Source organism: Manacus vitellinus, unplaced genomic scaffold, assembly GCF_001715985.3.
Source record: "Manacus vitellinus isolate BGI_N305 unplaced genomic scaffold, ASM171598v3 scaffold_3_pilon, whole genome shotgun sequence".
NCBI lineage: Eukaryota > Metazoa > Chordata > Aves > Passeriformes > Pipridae > Manacus > Manacus vitellinus.
The window spans coordinates 19,318,317-19,333,350 of NW_021940535.1; the positions used below are offsets into that span (position 1 = coordinate 19,318,317).

The 15,034-nt window shown below is 38.1% G+C and overlaps 1 protein-coding gene across 7 annotated transcripts in view; it reads left to right on the forward strand.

The window, feature by feature from the left end:
• SATB1 (SATB homeobox 1) overlaps window positions 1-12,418 on the forward strand; it is a 74,253-nt gene extending 61,835 nt beyond the window's left edge. For 4 of the 7 annotated variants that reach the window (XM_018075625.1, XM_018075624.1, XM_018075626.1 and 1 more), the window contains 3 exons: window positions 7,402-7,605; window positions 8,107-8,202; window positions 10,701-12,418. In XM_018075625.1, the coding sequence (XP_017931114.1) occupies window positions 7,402-7,605; window positions 8,107-8,202; window positions 10,701-11,183 (783 nt within the window). In that variant the 3' untranslated portion in view covers window positions 11,184-12,418. The remainder of the gene's footprint in view (window positions 1-7,401; window positions 7,606-8,106; window positions 8,203-10,700) is intronic. The other 3 variants (XM_018075629.1, XM_018075631.2, XM_018075632.1) reach the window with 3 other exon arrangements.
• The last annotated feature ends 2,616 nt before the right edge of the window (window positions 12,419-15,034 follow it).

The window sequence follows — 15,034 nt, forward strand, 5'->3', positions numbered from 1 at the left end:
TTAACTTCTAAATGCTACAGCTAGAGAGAAGAAAAGGCAGAGGGATGAAGAGATGTTAGGAATCCTTTTCCCCTAAAATACCACCAAAAAATTGTGGTGAAATAGTATCAGTACCACTGCTAGCTATTTGGTCATTTGTTTTTCACCACCCAGAGAAAGGTGGAGATAACATCCAGACAGATGGTGTAGCTGAATAATGGGTAGGATAAGAAAGTTGAGGAAATGGCATAATCTGTTTCAGTATTCTTCAAAGGAAGTTTTTTCCTGCTAGTGAAGTTTACCTTTCTTCTGAAAAGCCCTATGAGGTTGTGGGGTTTTCAGTTTGTTTGTTTTGCTAAATCTCATCTATGATGATGGCAGATACAGATTTATTTAAAATTCACATCTGGCTTCCCTTTTCAACGTTCTAGTAATGAAAGCCAATAAAATAGATAAACCAGAAATATATGGAGATAAAGGTTTCAAACTTTGTCTGATTTAGGGGAATGCTCAAAGGCAAAGCCTGAAACTTAAGGCTGATTAGTGTAAATAAAATACTAAGGCAACCATCTTTCTGGGGACACTTACTATCACTTTAGGCCACATATCAAGATCTCTATCCATCTTCTGGAATTAGCTGAAAACCAGCTTTTGCTTCTTGAATTAAGAATAGACATTTTTTTCTGAAAAATAGGGAAATCTCAAAGTATTGAACATTCACTGCAGTTTTTAAAATTTAAAAAGCATGTACCTCACAGAAGGAAGTCAGTGCTTATCATTTCTTGAAAATATAAGCTAAAATTAAAAGACTTTCACTAACAAATGTGTTGGTCAATATCAAAAACTGCTAAGTCTTGTAGATTATTCGGTTTTGTAAGTTTTTATAAAAATACCAGTTTAATAAACTTCAGTTCTTCTGTGAAGCATTCAGGTCTATTCAGCTTTGCACAGGAGATAGCCTGGACAGTTAATGAATTTTAGGAAAGATAAACCTGCAGTCAGGAAATTTCAGAAGAACATCTAAGTCTAAAAAGGACTGTTCTCACCATCTAGGCTTGTTCCCATGGCTGAACCCACAAGTATTTCGCGCAGAAAGAAGTCAAATTTAAGTGATCTCACCCTGAAAATGAGTTTTGAATCAAATGCTCTGTTCTTACCCTGTGGTGGGTGGTGCCTGTTATATTTTTTCGGATAATACAAATGTAACACAAGTGGCTTTTCCCAGATAAACTAAAGCAGCATCCATTGTTACTTATTTGTTGTATTTGTGCTAAAGTGACGTTTGCTTATTTTTGCTTCTCAGCGCCATATGCATGAGTTTACTGATTCAGATCTCCCTGAATTTTTGATCCTGTTGAACACTCTGAGAAATCTCAGTTGAAGGATTTAATGCATTTTCCAATCAATATGTAGGGGAAATTTGGCCTTATCAATTTAAATGCTGGAGATCCTTTCATTGCATTATGGAAGAATCTTCTCTAAGCAGAGATTATTCTTAAGAACTTCATAACATTTAAAGGTTAATATGTTAGGTAAAGAACAATATCTTAAGACAAACATTTTTATTACAGGACATGAAGGGATAGTTCTGATTAAATTACATGATTATTTGAATGGGAAAGAAGACAAAGTGCATCATTTCTTGCCCTCAACTTTAATGCCTTTAATCAAATAATGACCTTCTGGAAATAGTTAATTTTAAGCATTTGGAAAGATCAATACCACTTTGCCACCAAAAAATGGCCCAGATGATGAAATTTGATGTATTTAAAGTACCATTTCACCCTTTTAACCTAGTAAATAATTTAAAATGCTTTCAGTACTCCTTTGCTACCATTATGTATCTCGCTCAAAGTATTATGACTTTTCCAAAAGCAACCTCTCTGTGCAATGTGCAGCTTACAAGTTTAATACTAAAGACTAAGACTGTATGCATATATGGCAGTGGCTATGTTGGCCCTTTTTCTTCCCCTCTATATTTGGATTCTGTTTTGAAAAGAAATAGAAATAGCTAAGGTGAACACAGTCATTTGGAACAATCATGAGATTGTAAAGCAAGTTGGATTGCTTTTGAAGGGGAAAAAGTCAATATTTAAAGTTTAGTCCTTGCGTTCTTTTCCTTTGTTTTGTCTATAAGCTTTCCTGTTAAAGGTGAAGGATTTGGATTGCTCAGACAATTAAGAGCCCATTTTACCAAGTGTAATTTCATATCTGTGTTCTATAAACTGGAGTGCCTTCAGCATTGTAAATAAAAAAAAAATTGCCCTCTATTAGCGTGTTTGTGGGCAGATTAAAAACAGTCTTCATTAGCATAAGTAACACTTACAGATTCTTTTAAAAGTAGGAAATTATTTGTTGAATGATAAATTGCTAGCTTTCTAGTTAGTTGCTGAAAATGTACTCATTCAAAATGCCTACTTTAGTTTAGTCTACAATACTCAATTTTTTTTAGTTAGAAGTACAGTTTAATGGATTATGTACTTAGTCTTTGTTCACAGTAGATGCTTAAATGCAATTCACACTTTCTGCTAAAATGTTTATATCAAATACCTCCCTATTTAGACTCATTTCTTTTAACACCATATATTTTTATTATACTATATGCCCCAGAGAATGATACAAAATAATCTTAGATATACTATACAAAAGAAAAACTGATGATATCTTAGCATTGATACTCTAAAATGTTTTGCCTTCTTAGATTCAAATTACAGCCTTTCTAAAAAATGCTGAAGTCTTTGTTATTCTGTAAGAAATATTCATCATTTGCCAAATTAGTACCACTGTAACAAATTGACCAAACATGTTCAATTGCTCTACCTTTTAACCTTTTCTTCCCAGACTAGATATGTTTGTTGCTGATTTGGAAAGCTTTGGCCAGAGAACATTTTTCATGATTGTAATGTTATCCTCTTTGATCTAATTAGGGTAGGTATTTACACCTTAAGTGTATTTTTTTTTCTTTTAATAAGAAAGATACCAGAATGCAAGAATAGTTTGTTAGAAACCATGTGACAGAGCAGAGGGTTTTATTTATACACTGCACAGGTCAGAATAAAATAGCATTTGGATCTATAGATAAAATGCATAGTGCTTTCTTTAAAATAAGCATGCTCATGGGTATTGCAGAGCCCAAGTTTTGGCAGTTATCCTCTTTGCGCTTTTCATGCAATAGTTTGGCAGTTCGGCTTTCACAGGTTTTTTTCCTCTAATGTCTTGTGTTTCTTTACTAAATCCCTATCAGAAAACCAGACAGAAGACTCTTATTTATTTTAAATATCTTAGGTTTAGCATCTTTTTTTTTTCACCATTTTCTTGCTTACTGTAGCAAGACCTTTGCAGATGGTACTTGGTTACTTGAAAGTGCATAACAGTATTTTCTTTGTAGCAGATGGATTTAAGACTTTTAGTTCCCAATAAATGTAGGTTTACAATACATAACTTTACAGGATTTGTGTTGTATATAACAGGTTTGAACATATTATCTCAGAATTCATCTGCATGGCATTTTCAGCTTATCCAGGGCCCATGCCAGTATTTTAAGTAATAGGGAGAGCATAGTGATTGATAGCAGCTAAAGGCGTGATTTTGAATAGAAACAAAGGTTTTAGAACAGAAGGTGTCAAATTAAACTTTGTCAGTTTGAAAAGTAGTAACATCCTGAAAGTTCTCCAAACATATTTACATGTGGCTAATGTTTATATTTTGCTTTGTACTCTCTTTATATTCAGTGTAATGTTGCCTGGCAAATTTACTCTGTTTTAAAATCAAGGTTGTTCCCAATGTCATTGCAGAGTTTTTGGGGGGTTTGCCTTGCTGCATAAATGTATCTGCTTCATTATTTTAAGTCTGTTTTTTTAACAGTGTAGTATATATGCTGTATAAACCGGCTGTGATCTAATCTGAGTTATAAATATTTCCTTATTATTTTGTGGTCATTTCCACTTCCTGTAAGACGATAAAGTCAGGGGGAAAAAAAACCAAAAACAAAAAAACCCACCAAACAGCAAAAAAACAACCAGTCACTCAAGCCCTCCTTCAGAACAAATTGTTTGAACTAGGCAGAATTTGCTCTAGACTTAAAAAAGCATAAGAGGAGAAAAATCAGCCCTGTTGCATTCACTTGTAAATTCAACTGCATTATCTGCAGCAGTTCATACCTTTTTACATCAAATGGAAACAAAAACTTCAAATTTTCTAGAACTTAAAATTCACCATTAGAAAAGTTTGGATGATTACTTTTCCTAAATTTTATAAAAACTTTTCATACATTCTCCTTTAACTTTTATGAATGAGTTTTATTTCATATACAGATTTCTGAACTTGAAACTAAGTGAAATACTTATCATTTTGTTTGCTTGTTTTGAACCAAAAGAAAGAGTATTGGTGTAAAGTCCTTAGTCTCTTAACAAAGAAAACCCCTACAGCCTCTCTTACTGTCCATTCACTATCTTTTCTGAGAACATTGGTGAGATCAACTTTCATAAATATGTTCAGAAATAAGCAGTGAAGACCAAAAAATTGTTTCTATCTGTGTAATTATAGAAGAATTCAGTTGGTTGTTTCCATATTGTCCATCATATGTTTCATGAGAGTGTATCTGCTTCTTTACAAGTGTGACAAACCCAGTGGAATAGAGATATTTTGGTAGAATAGCAATACATTCTGTGTACCCTGTCAGAAGTATGTGTCTTCAGTATCTCAAAATTGCTGCTTCCCTGAAAGGCTAGAAGGGACCTGCTTCAAGTTAAAATTAATCAAATAATTTTAGATAAGAAGTTTAAAGTATTATTTCAGTGCAAAAGTTAACAGAAAAATACTGGAAGTACAATGTTAGCCATCAGTAATTAGTAAAAATAAGGTCTGATCTAGTAAATATAGAAACAGAAAAGACAATGAGGGGAGAAGGTATTTCTTAGTTAACAAAAGCTGTTGTTGTGTAGCATGTTTAATCAGTGTAAAATGTGATTGCCTAGGAATTTTTTACTATTGGACATTTTTTAATTATAAAGAGTTTCTACTGTCTTCTTTCAAAAAACCCCAAAAACCTGTGATGCACGTGCTCAGCAGACAAAATATGTGCAGCTTCTGAATGCATGGTGCAATTTCCTTTCCAGTCTGTCTGTATGCCTTAGAGAGGTGTCATGGGAGGGACAGGTTGTCTTTTTTTTTTTTTTTAATTTTATGAAACTGTCATGATAGTCAGCTCTGCTCTTTATTTTACCACCATTAGAAAGAGGGCCAACAGTTCCAGTGTGAAGCAGTGAAGATTGTAGACAACCAAAGGAAAATTTTTGTGCTCTGGCAGGGGCTGGTTTATGGGTTGCTTTTTTTTAAAGAATTTTGTAACTGCTTTTCAGTTAAAATATCTAGATTGGTTTCTCTTCATCATCTTCCCTCCTCCATCCCCAACAAGCTACCCCTACTTTCTGATTGCACCTTTTTTAACTTACTGCAGAAAACTAATACTACTGTTGAGCATAAGCTGGCGTGTATACCCATGAGTAACATGTTGATTTTGTTAGGAGCATGGAGAGCTTCCATATTACCCTGCTAACATACTCCAGTGAGATTCCACAGACCCTTGCTACTGTTTTGAGAGCCTGCCATATGATTCCAGCTGGGACAGCTCTATATGAAGGCATTTGGCCATGTTTCCCAGCCACCTTACTGGAGGAATACCCATTAGCCCCCTTAGTGCATGGTCAAGGAATGGGGTGCACTCCATCCCTGGGCTGCAGGGGAGCCCTTCTGCTGCTACCATTCTCTGCCCTCTCCCCTCCCGCCCTAGCACACCTTGTGAGCAGCTGGCAGATTTTGGCCCCATTTAAATTTTTGCTTTCTCGGCTTTGCTACCACCATCTCTACAACATTTGTCATTTTGATTGTTTCTCAGGGGCATTTTCTCCTCTGTCATTTGTTCAGTTTTCCACTTATATCTAAGCGAATATACTTCGAATTTTTATACACACCTCACTAAAAATTTTTGTATACAATATGAATGCATTAAGATTGTTTACTTTCACCTCTTCCTGTCGAGGCAATATTTTTACACTGCATTTATTAACGGCTAGCTAAAGATATGTATGAATGTGTTCAAGAAAATACATATCTATATTGTGTCTATGTATCTATTGTATCTATTAGTAATCTAGTCTGGATAAACCATTAATCTACTACCAGTACACATAAAAAGGATCTAAAAGCTTCTGTACATTTATATTATTTGTTGATTCAATAAAATGTCACATTATCTTTCCTACAGCATTAAGAAATAAAATTGCATGGACCTAGTTTTGAAAACAGATCCTTGAAGCTAAAAGGAAGGAAATATGCATGTTTTATACATGTAATATTATGTTTCTAAATTTTAATATACCAGAAAATTTCTGCTGATGCACACTGTCCTAGCTAGAGGGTTTGCGCTTTTCTTTTCAAACTACCAATGCACAGTTAAGAAAAAAATCCTCAATTAAATTTTCGAGAAGACGTAAGGAAACATTAAATTTTCAAGATTAACTCATATGTCTCTTTCAGAAGCAAATTAGGAACTGCTACAGTTCTTGCAGGGGATTCTGTAGCCTTCATATTATGTGTTCCAAAGCCACATCTGAGTTAGAGTAGGTAAGCTCTTGGGCACATTGCTGTCCTGTGATGTGGAAGTGGTATAAGGGGTGTATCAGAAGCTTGAGCACATCTTGCTCCCCTCCAAGCCCTAATAATACTGTATGTAAAACTGAGAGAATGTTTTTTTTCCGGGTCTATGAGGACAATCTGGAAACAGAGTCATGTATCACTTGAAATAAGTTCACCTACAGAGACACCTTTACTTGTAGCAGAAATGAAGAAGTTCTTACTTGGCTGCATCCGGTCAAAGGATTCCAGTCTTTTGAATGGATGTTAGGGAGCTCCTGTACCGCTGTGATTTATTTTAGGCAGTCAAGGCAGATATCTGAAGTACTTTCTTGTTTTGAGTAGTAGTACCAGGAATGTAAAAATTGCTCAGCAGACAATCTGTTGGCTCCTGAAATATGGTGTCCTTGCTGTCAGATGGGTGTAGCCTTGCATGAAAGAGCATAGGCAGAGCAGAGAGTATACTGGCATTGGTGAACCCCCTGTTCTGAAGCGGGGAGCGTGTAAGGGATTCTGCCCTCAACTGGTTTGTTTCTAAGCTAATGAACAGCAGCACTGTGGTGGGAAGGTGCTTTCCAAAATGCTTGTAGGTGGAAGAGTCTGTAAAACAGGAGGGCAGCCTCTCAGCGCATCTGTGTTTGCTTTAAGCTCAGCTTGCACAATGAAAGCACCTTGGTATCGGGGGAGAGCATGAGAGAATGCAGTGCCTCTAAAATACTCAATTCACCCTCATTTTGCCACTCACGAAGTGAGGAAAAAAACTAATGTTTTGCTGGTGTTATCTTCAAGGGGTGGCTCTGTGAGCTGTTACGTTGGAAAGAAGATCCCTCACCAGAGAACAGGACCCTCTGGGAGAATCTCTCCATGATCCGAAGGTTCCTCAGTCTTCCTCAGCCTGAACGCGATGCCATTTATGAACAAGAAAGCAATGCAGTTCATCACCATGGTGACAGGCCTTCCCACATTATCCATGTGCCAGCAGAACAGATTCAGGTTAGTTTACCTTGGCCAATCTCGCAGAGCGCTAAGTAAATAAAGCTTTAAACGGAGCAGAGGAAATTAGTGTTTCTTTCCTCCCGGCCAGGCTAAATGCAGGTCTCCCGATACAAGATAAGAGCACACTGCCGGTCCACCACCGGGGTTCAAAGGAGACCATGCGACCACCCACAGTTTTCGTTTCAGTGCGGTGGTGTTTTGCGAACGCGTGTGGTGGCAGTGCAGAGGCAGCTCTGTGCGGGGCAGGGCAAGCCCTGCGCTGGCTGTCCCTGGCTGGACAGGCGCCAGGGCCAAAAGGCAGGGCCGTGTGGCACCCGTTGTCAAAGGTCTTCCCAGCAAAGTGGGAGGACCTTGTTGCGCTGCTGTTCAAAAACTAAGCAAGAACCCTCAGCAGTGGCGGCTCGCCCCCAGGTAGGAGTGACGGGAAGGGGATTCCTCATCCCACTTTAACCCCAGCTGAGACTGGGGTGAGTCAATATTTGTTTGTTTTTCCTTCAGAGCCCCTCTCCCACCACCCTTGGGAAAGGAGAGCATAGAGGCGCTTTCTTACCAGGCCTGCTGACCGCTGGACCTTGGCTGGGTGCTGCTCCGCAGGTGAGCTGGCACAAGGGCACCATGTCAAGGAGAGAGAGGAGGGGATGCAAGGCCCACGCCATGGGGCTTAGAAACAGCTGCTTTCCGCTCCAGGGCAGCTCTGGCGGTGCCCCCTCCTCCAGGGGCTGCACCCACCCTTTTTTGTTCAGACAGACGCTGCCAGCCGGGAGCGGAACTGGCTGTTTTGCTGAGCTTTGTTGCCCAGGTTGTCAGTAGGGACTGGTGTCTCTCTGAGCTGGGCACTCTTTAATCGCCTCTCACAAAAGGCCTGAGGTCAGTCTTGTAACTGCTCCTTCTTAAAGGGCAGATATTACCCCATGCTTTCCCAACCTCAGCTGAGACCCTGGGTATCATTTGTATTACCTATACAGAAAAATATTTACAAAGCTAGGAAGGATAGAGTTATCTTGCAGCCAGAAACAACATGAGTGTATATTAAAGATAAAGCAAACTGAATAAGACAATCCCTTAGGATATCAAGTACTAAAATAATTGTGAAAGCCTGGAAACTTGGTGTTTGATTTAGCAAAAAGAGAGAGAAAGATCTATATTAAGTAATAAAACAGCACTTGTTTGAAAATGTACATTGTTTTTAATAAAATCGCTTCTTAAGGGGATAAAAGGAGAAGCTTATGAACAGTATGAATGTTCAACCACTATGCCGCTTAGATTTTCTTGCCTTGTTGATAAAAGTTGTGTGTTTGATCTCACAAATATTATTCACATAGGCAGTTGCATTGTAATCTCTTAATATGACTTGTAAGAGTAAGGATTGGGAGATTGGGCCTGAGTTTTGTCTCCGCTCTTGTACGTGGTAATTGTTGTAGATGCATAAATATGTAACTCAGACTCAAGTTTTCAAACTGTATATACAAAGCCTCAAGTCTTGTAAGAATTTAATATGCTGGGAGTAGTCTTGAGTCTCTTTAGGATTGGAGCCTTGAATGGGACTGCTCACAGACCATAAAACATGAAAGGGCAGGAATAGGGATGAGGAAAGAGCCCTAATTCCACTAGCATTTGTGTCAGACCTTAGAATCTGAAGATCACTTAAAGCAGTGGCTTCTAAACAGGTTGAGAAGATCTCTGCAAAGCCTCCACAACCACAAGTGGCCCTATGAAAGTGGACAGAATTATGCTTCCAATATTTATACCATTTGTACAGCATTTTGTGCTTTTTAGTGTCTCAAAGAGCTGCAACTGGGAGCTTGGAAGCCACTACCAACACACAAAAAATTGTCAAGGGGAGACGCGCAAAGGGAAATGAAATGTAGTGATAGCAACTGCTTGTTTTGCTGCGGTTGTTTTTTAATAATAACTGGTGGTTTGCACCATATGACAAGAAATTTGCTGATCCAAAATATCTTACTAACCAGTGCTTCCTGTGCTGTGCAGCAAAAGAACTGTCAACACAAACAGTAGCTGATAAATTTACTTTTGATTTTAAACATGATCTTATAGTGTACTGTACTCTGGTGGTAGATGAGAAAAACATTTCTGTCCCTAGGGCTCAGTGCCTCACCTTTTAAGAATGTTTCTGAATCCATGCTTGCAAAATTTCATTTTAAGCTCTTGTTAATTATTTACATCATAATTTCCTTTATCTTATTCTTCTGATGTGCATACTGACTCATTTTTATTGCCTGAGTTTTTGGAATGCAGCATGTTCCCTTCTAATAATAATAGTGCAACTTATTTAGAGCTTTGCATCTTAGTGCTTTATAAATATTAACTAAATAATCCCCAGCTCAAACACAGAGGCAGGTAAATAGGTCTGTTCCCTGCTTATACTTTGGGACACAGGCAACACAGGCCTGCTCCAAGACCACACGCAAGAGAGGTCAGAGCCAGAAGGGGAAATAGAGATTTCCTACCTCCAGATCTCTTTGTCCTTGCCGAGGCTAGGTTTGACAGGGTGACATTAGGCACTCCCAGCCAAGGCATTCTGTTGTAATGTTTGCAAGTTTGACGAGACTTCAGTGCATGCTGAGGTCAGATCAGCAGTGAGATATTTCCAAACTTAGCTAAAATGCTCTCCTTCTCCCTGATTCCCCCATCCCTTCATCTAGCTATTGCTAGAGATTTGCAGCCCTTCTTTTTGGGCAGCAGCTGCTGTTGCTGGCAGAGCTCTGGCACATTTGCCCTCATCTGGCACTTTTCTCACTTTGCCCTTGCTACAGTTCTGGCTAAGCTGGTCAAGTTAATCCTATACCATGTCACCTACTTAGCATTTTGTCTTGTCTGCAGTTGACTCATGGAGCATGTTCATTAAAATTTGTCGGCTAAACCACACCGATGTTGTATCATCACCGCTTTCAGTCAGACAAAGCCAGGGTATTCTTTTCATTCTTTCTTTTTTTTCCCTTCCTTTTTGTTCTTTAAACTTACTAAGCCCTTGTTTATAGCTTTGCAATTCCCCCCCCCCCCCCGGGATTTTCTTGGTAACAAAATATCAGCAAGAATTCATGTACAAAAAAATGCTGTTCTTTGTCTTGCAGCAGCAGCAGCAGCAACAACAGCAACAGCAGCAGCAACAGCAACAACAACCAGGTCCCAGACTACCCCCAAGGCAACCGACAGTAGCATCACCAGCTGAATCTGAGGATGAAAATCGTCAGAAACCCCGACCGCGAACAAAGATTTCTGTTGAGGCCCTGGGGATCCTACAGAGTTTCATACAAGACGTAGGCCTGTATCCAGATGAAGAAGCAATCCAGACTCTCTCCGCTCAGCTTGACCTGCCCAAGTACACCATTATCAAGTTCTTTCAGAACCAGCGATACTATCTCAAGCACCATGGGAAGCTGAAGGACAATTCTGGTTTGGAGGTGGATGTTGCAGAATACAAGGAAGAAGAGCTGCTCAAGGATTTGGAAGACAGCATCCAAGACAAAAATGCAAACACGCTTTTTTCAGTTAAACTAGAAGAAGAGTTATCAGTAGAAGGGAACACAGAGATTAATGCCGAATTGAAAGACTGATCTAAAAGTATTATTTTCTTTCAACAGTGCCACTGGTATTTACTAATGAAATGAAAATTCCATCTTGCGTTCTGTCAAAAACCTTTATTATTCATTGTTTGGCCAATGAATCTTCCAAAACTTGCACAAAAGTTGAAAAAAGGATAATGCAGACTGCACTAGATGTTTTACTCTGTTTTACAAACTGCTTCGCAGCAACAGATGAAGCGTTGAGGATTGTTTGATATTAATTTGTGTTCACTGGATACACTGTGAGTGTACCCAATAAGCATGATACCAGTGATTTTGATTCTGGAGCCTTCAGACAAGCATTACAACTTTTGTGATTTACTGTTTTTTTTGTTTCTGTTTTGTTCTTGTTTTTTAATTATTACTGTAGCACTCCACACTTGATCTTTGGAAACTCACATTTATTTAAAAAAATAAAATAAAAAGAGTTTGTTACTCTTGTTCTATTGTATGTTACAAAAGAACTATAGACTGTGGAATGCAGTTTAAAGATAACATATGCCAACAAATGCCTTGTATTATATGGCACTGCCGTAATTCAGATTTGTTTTCTTTTGGAAATAAAGGTCACTGTATTTTTTTTTCCATTCTCATTGTTACATGGTTTTAAAGAAAATGAAAAAGAAAATGTGAAACACAATTTAGTCCTCATTATTTATTTGTAGATCCTGCAGCATCATGTTGTAATTAATTTTTTTGGAAGTTTCCGTTAAATGTAATATTGCTTCTCTTGTTATCATACTGATTTTTTTTTCTATTTATAAATGTATTTTGATGGGCAGTAAAACAAAGTGTCTTAAAAGTTTTAAATAGAGAAAATGTGCTTTACACAGTTGCCTATAAAAAGTGCTCTATGTTATCCAAGCAATTCATACTATAAGCTTCACTCTTATTGTTGTATGCAATTTTTACTATCATGCAAATAAGCTTAGGTAAATAAAACTAATAGATCACCTTAGAAACTTATGCAATTAATGTGAAAATAATTGATGTTTGCAATGTGTCTTCCTTTGGTTTACAATCAATTTTAAAGCTACAGCTGTATAAATTTTCTGTATAAAGGTGTATTTCTTTTTTATGAGTTTATTGCTATGAAAACACCAGTTATTTTGTTACAGCTGGCTGTTTTTATAAGTGTATCACAATTTTCTTTATGCAGAAATGTTCTGACTAGGAGTGGTTATTGACTGTAACTACACAATTAAAATTGTTTGTATGGTATGATATGGCAGGGTTTGTCTGCGTATGTGTATATCTGGGAGGAAAAACCTGTTCCTAGTGCACATCATACTTTCTTGCCACCACTTTGAAGATGACATTTCAATTGTTCTCCTTTAAAATCACAGGCAGATTTTTTTAATGACCTTCTTAAAATTTGAATTTAGATAACATACTTCAAAAAGAAACCTGGTTTGGTTATGAAAATCATAACCTGTCTTTTCTTGGTTTCAAAACTTGCCTGCCCAACTGAGATAGCAGGATATTATTGAGTCAGAAGGCTATCAGGCATAAACATATTTACAGTTCCTGGCAGTAATGCACTTATAATGGATACAGCTGGTTTTATTTTACACTAGAATTATGCTAACACTGTTCCTTGCACTAATGTATAAACATTAAAAAAAAACATTAATACTCATAAATAGGACGGATGGGCTTTTCCCACAGCAGTCCCCTTCTAAGCAAGATTATTTTTAATGATCATTAATAAGGTTCTTGATAAAGTCATAATTGGTGACCTCTGAATTTATGCAAGGCTCATGGCTAGGCTAAAGAGCAGTCTGCAGCTGAAAGCTGTGAAGTACACACTGTTGTTCTCCTAGGAGAGAAACAGCGTATAACCCGTGTGACTTGGGACTGGAATTCAGCTCAGTTCTGAAATTACTAAAAGTTTACAAAACTCAACATGAGTTTCAAAGACACAAATGACTGTTAGGTTGCAGAAAATGTCTTTGTTTAGTTCCGTTAACTTCTTTAGGAGTATCCATATTAGGCAACAAAGCAGGTTTTCATTTAAAACTGACGCAGGTTGTCCTTTTTCTCAGTGCTCTTGTGGGTCCATTGAGCGGCTCCCAGCTGCAGCACCTCTTGGCTGCTCCCAGGACTGTGTTGGAGCTGCACCATGATTTGGGCTTGGGAACCAGTCCAGTTAAAAGAAAAGAGCCTTAAAACCACTCTGGGAGGGAAAGAAGCCTTAGGAGGGACACATACATGTAATTTGGCGTTGCATTCCAATAAAAAGACAAACTATACCCGCACTTAAGGGACTTGTAGTAGCCCAAAGCTATGCTGGTTGGAAAAGGGCAAAATTAATTCCTAGTCCACAGACGTCACTGTGATCAACATTGTATTTCTTCCCTCATTTCAAATGGGATCACTGCTTTGCACAGCCATACAGCCACTTGGAGCTGGGACAGATCCTTGTTCACAGCCGAGGAGCAGGCTAATACATATCCCAGGCAATGAAAGCTGATCTGATGTGCAGGACAATACCAGTGGCACCCTTGGGTACACTTTTAAACTAGCAGTGTGTGCATAGGTGGGGTAGGAGAGAAGCTGCAGGGAAGACTTTCTTGAAATATCCCTCTCTCCACACTAAATGCTAATACACACAGTACTCCTAACAGCAGAAACAGGGCAACCCTACAAAAGTATAAGAAGAAATGTTTATAAAATTGTCTTTGCTATTTTGCAAGCAATTTCCTTTTCTTTTATCCTTTTAAGTTTTATGGGTGCTGAAGTAGAGACCATGTGTGCTTGCAGATGGTTATTATAGCTGTTTCTTTTCCATTATCTTTGGTTTTCTTTCTCCTAGCGTAGCTGAGGTTATCCTCCAAGTAGTTCAGCCTCTGTAGTTGCACATTACCTGCACAGGGCTTTGAATCATTGCCTTTCTGTGTCCTGGTGGGTGGGCTGTGAGTACAGTCTTTTAACTTGGCCTAAGTGACCAAAAGCATTTTTGTTAAATCCTTAGCAGTGTTTTCAAAGGTGATATGGGTACTAAGGATTCCAGCTTTTTGTGAATGCGAGACATTTATACTGTTAGGAGTTAAGCTATGACAAGCAGATGTCACCTTGACTCATGGTCCACTTAGACTACCTACCTTATGTCCTGTTGTGTTCCTTTTTCTCACTGTCTGGTGGAATCCTACCAAAAAAAAAATACAAAAAACATAACCAAAACAAAACGAAAAACCTACAAAAAAACCCAAAAAACAAAAACGCAAAACCAAAACCCACAACCACAACTTTCCATTTCTGCAAAGGTTAAAAAATCAGACTGGACGTCGGTAATGAAAAACAGAAATTGAGACATCAAAACACTATTAGTTGGGAAGTTGTTAAAAAATTCACTGAGTAGGACTTCACTGAGTGTACGTAAAATGAGTATTTTGTATATACTTAGTATGAGGAATGAATATAACTTCCTAAGAATAGAATTTAAGCTGCAAAGAAAGCCAAATGCCTAAAAATGAGGGAAGCAAGTGCTGAGAGGGGATGGCAGGACTTAGCTTTTGCTATAAAACTGATGTTACGTATTTACCATGTTTTATGGTGTTTACCATCAAAAGTAGGGTATTTTTACTTCCTGATAATTCCCATTAATCTATATTTAACTGACAAGATTTATATGTATATGCTAGAGTCCCCAGTGTGTGTTTTTCAGCCCTGCAAGAAACCCAAAGAGGCCCCAGATTCCAAGAAGTCCATGACTTGGGGACAGTCTCACGCCCCAGTCACACATACAGAAGTTGCTTATCATTACAAAGAGTTGCTACCCTACAATTCAGTGGTTTAGATTTGTGTTTTGTGTAGCTACCTTAAATTGGTCAGATGACACA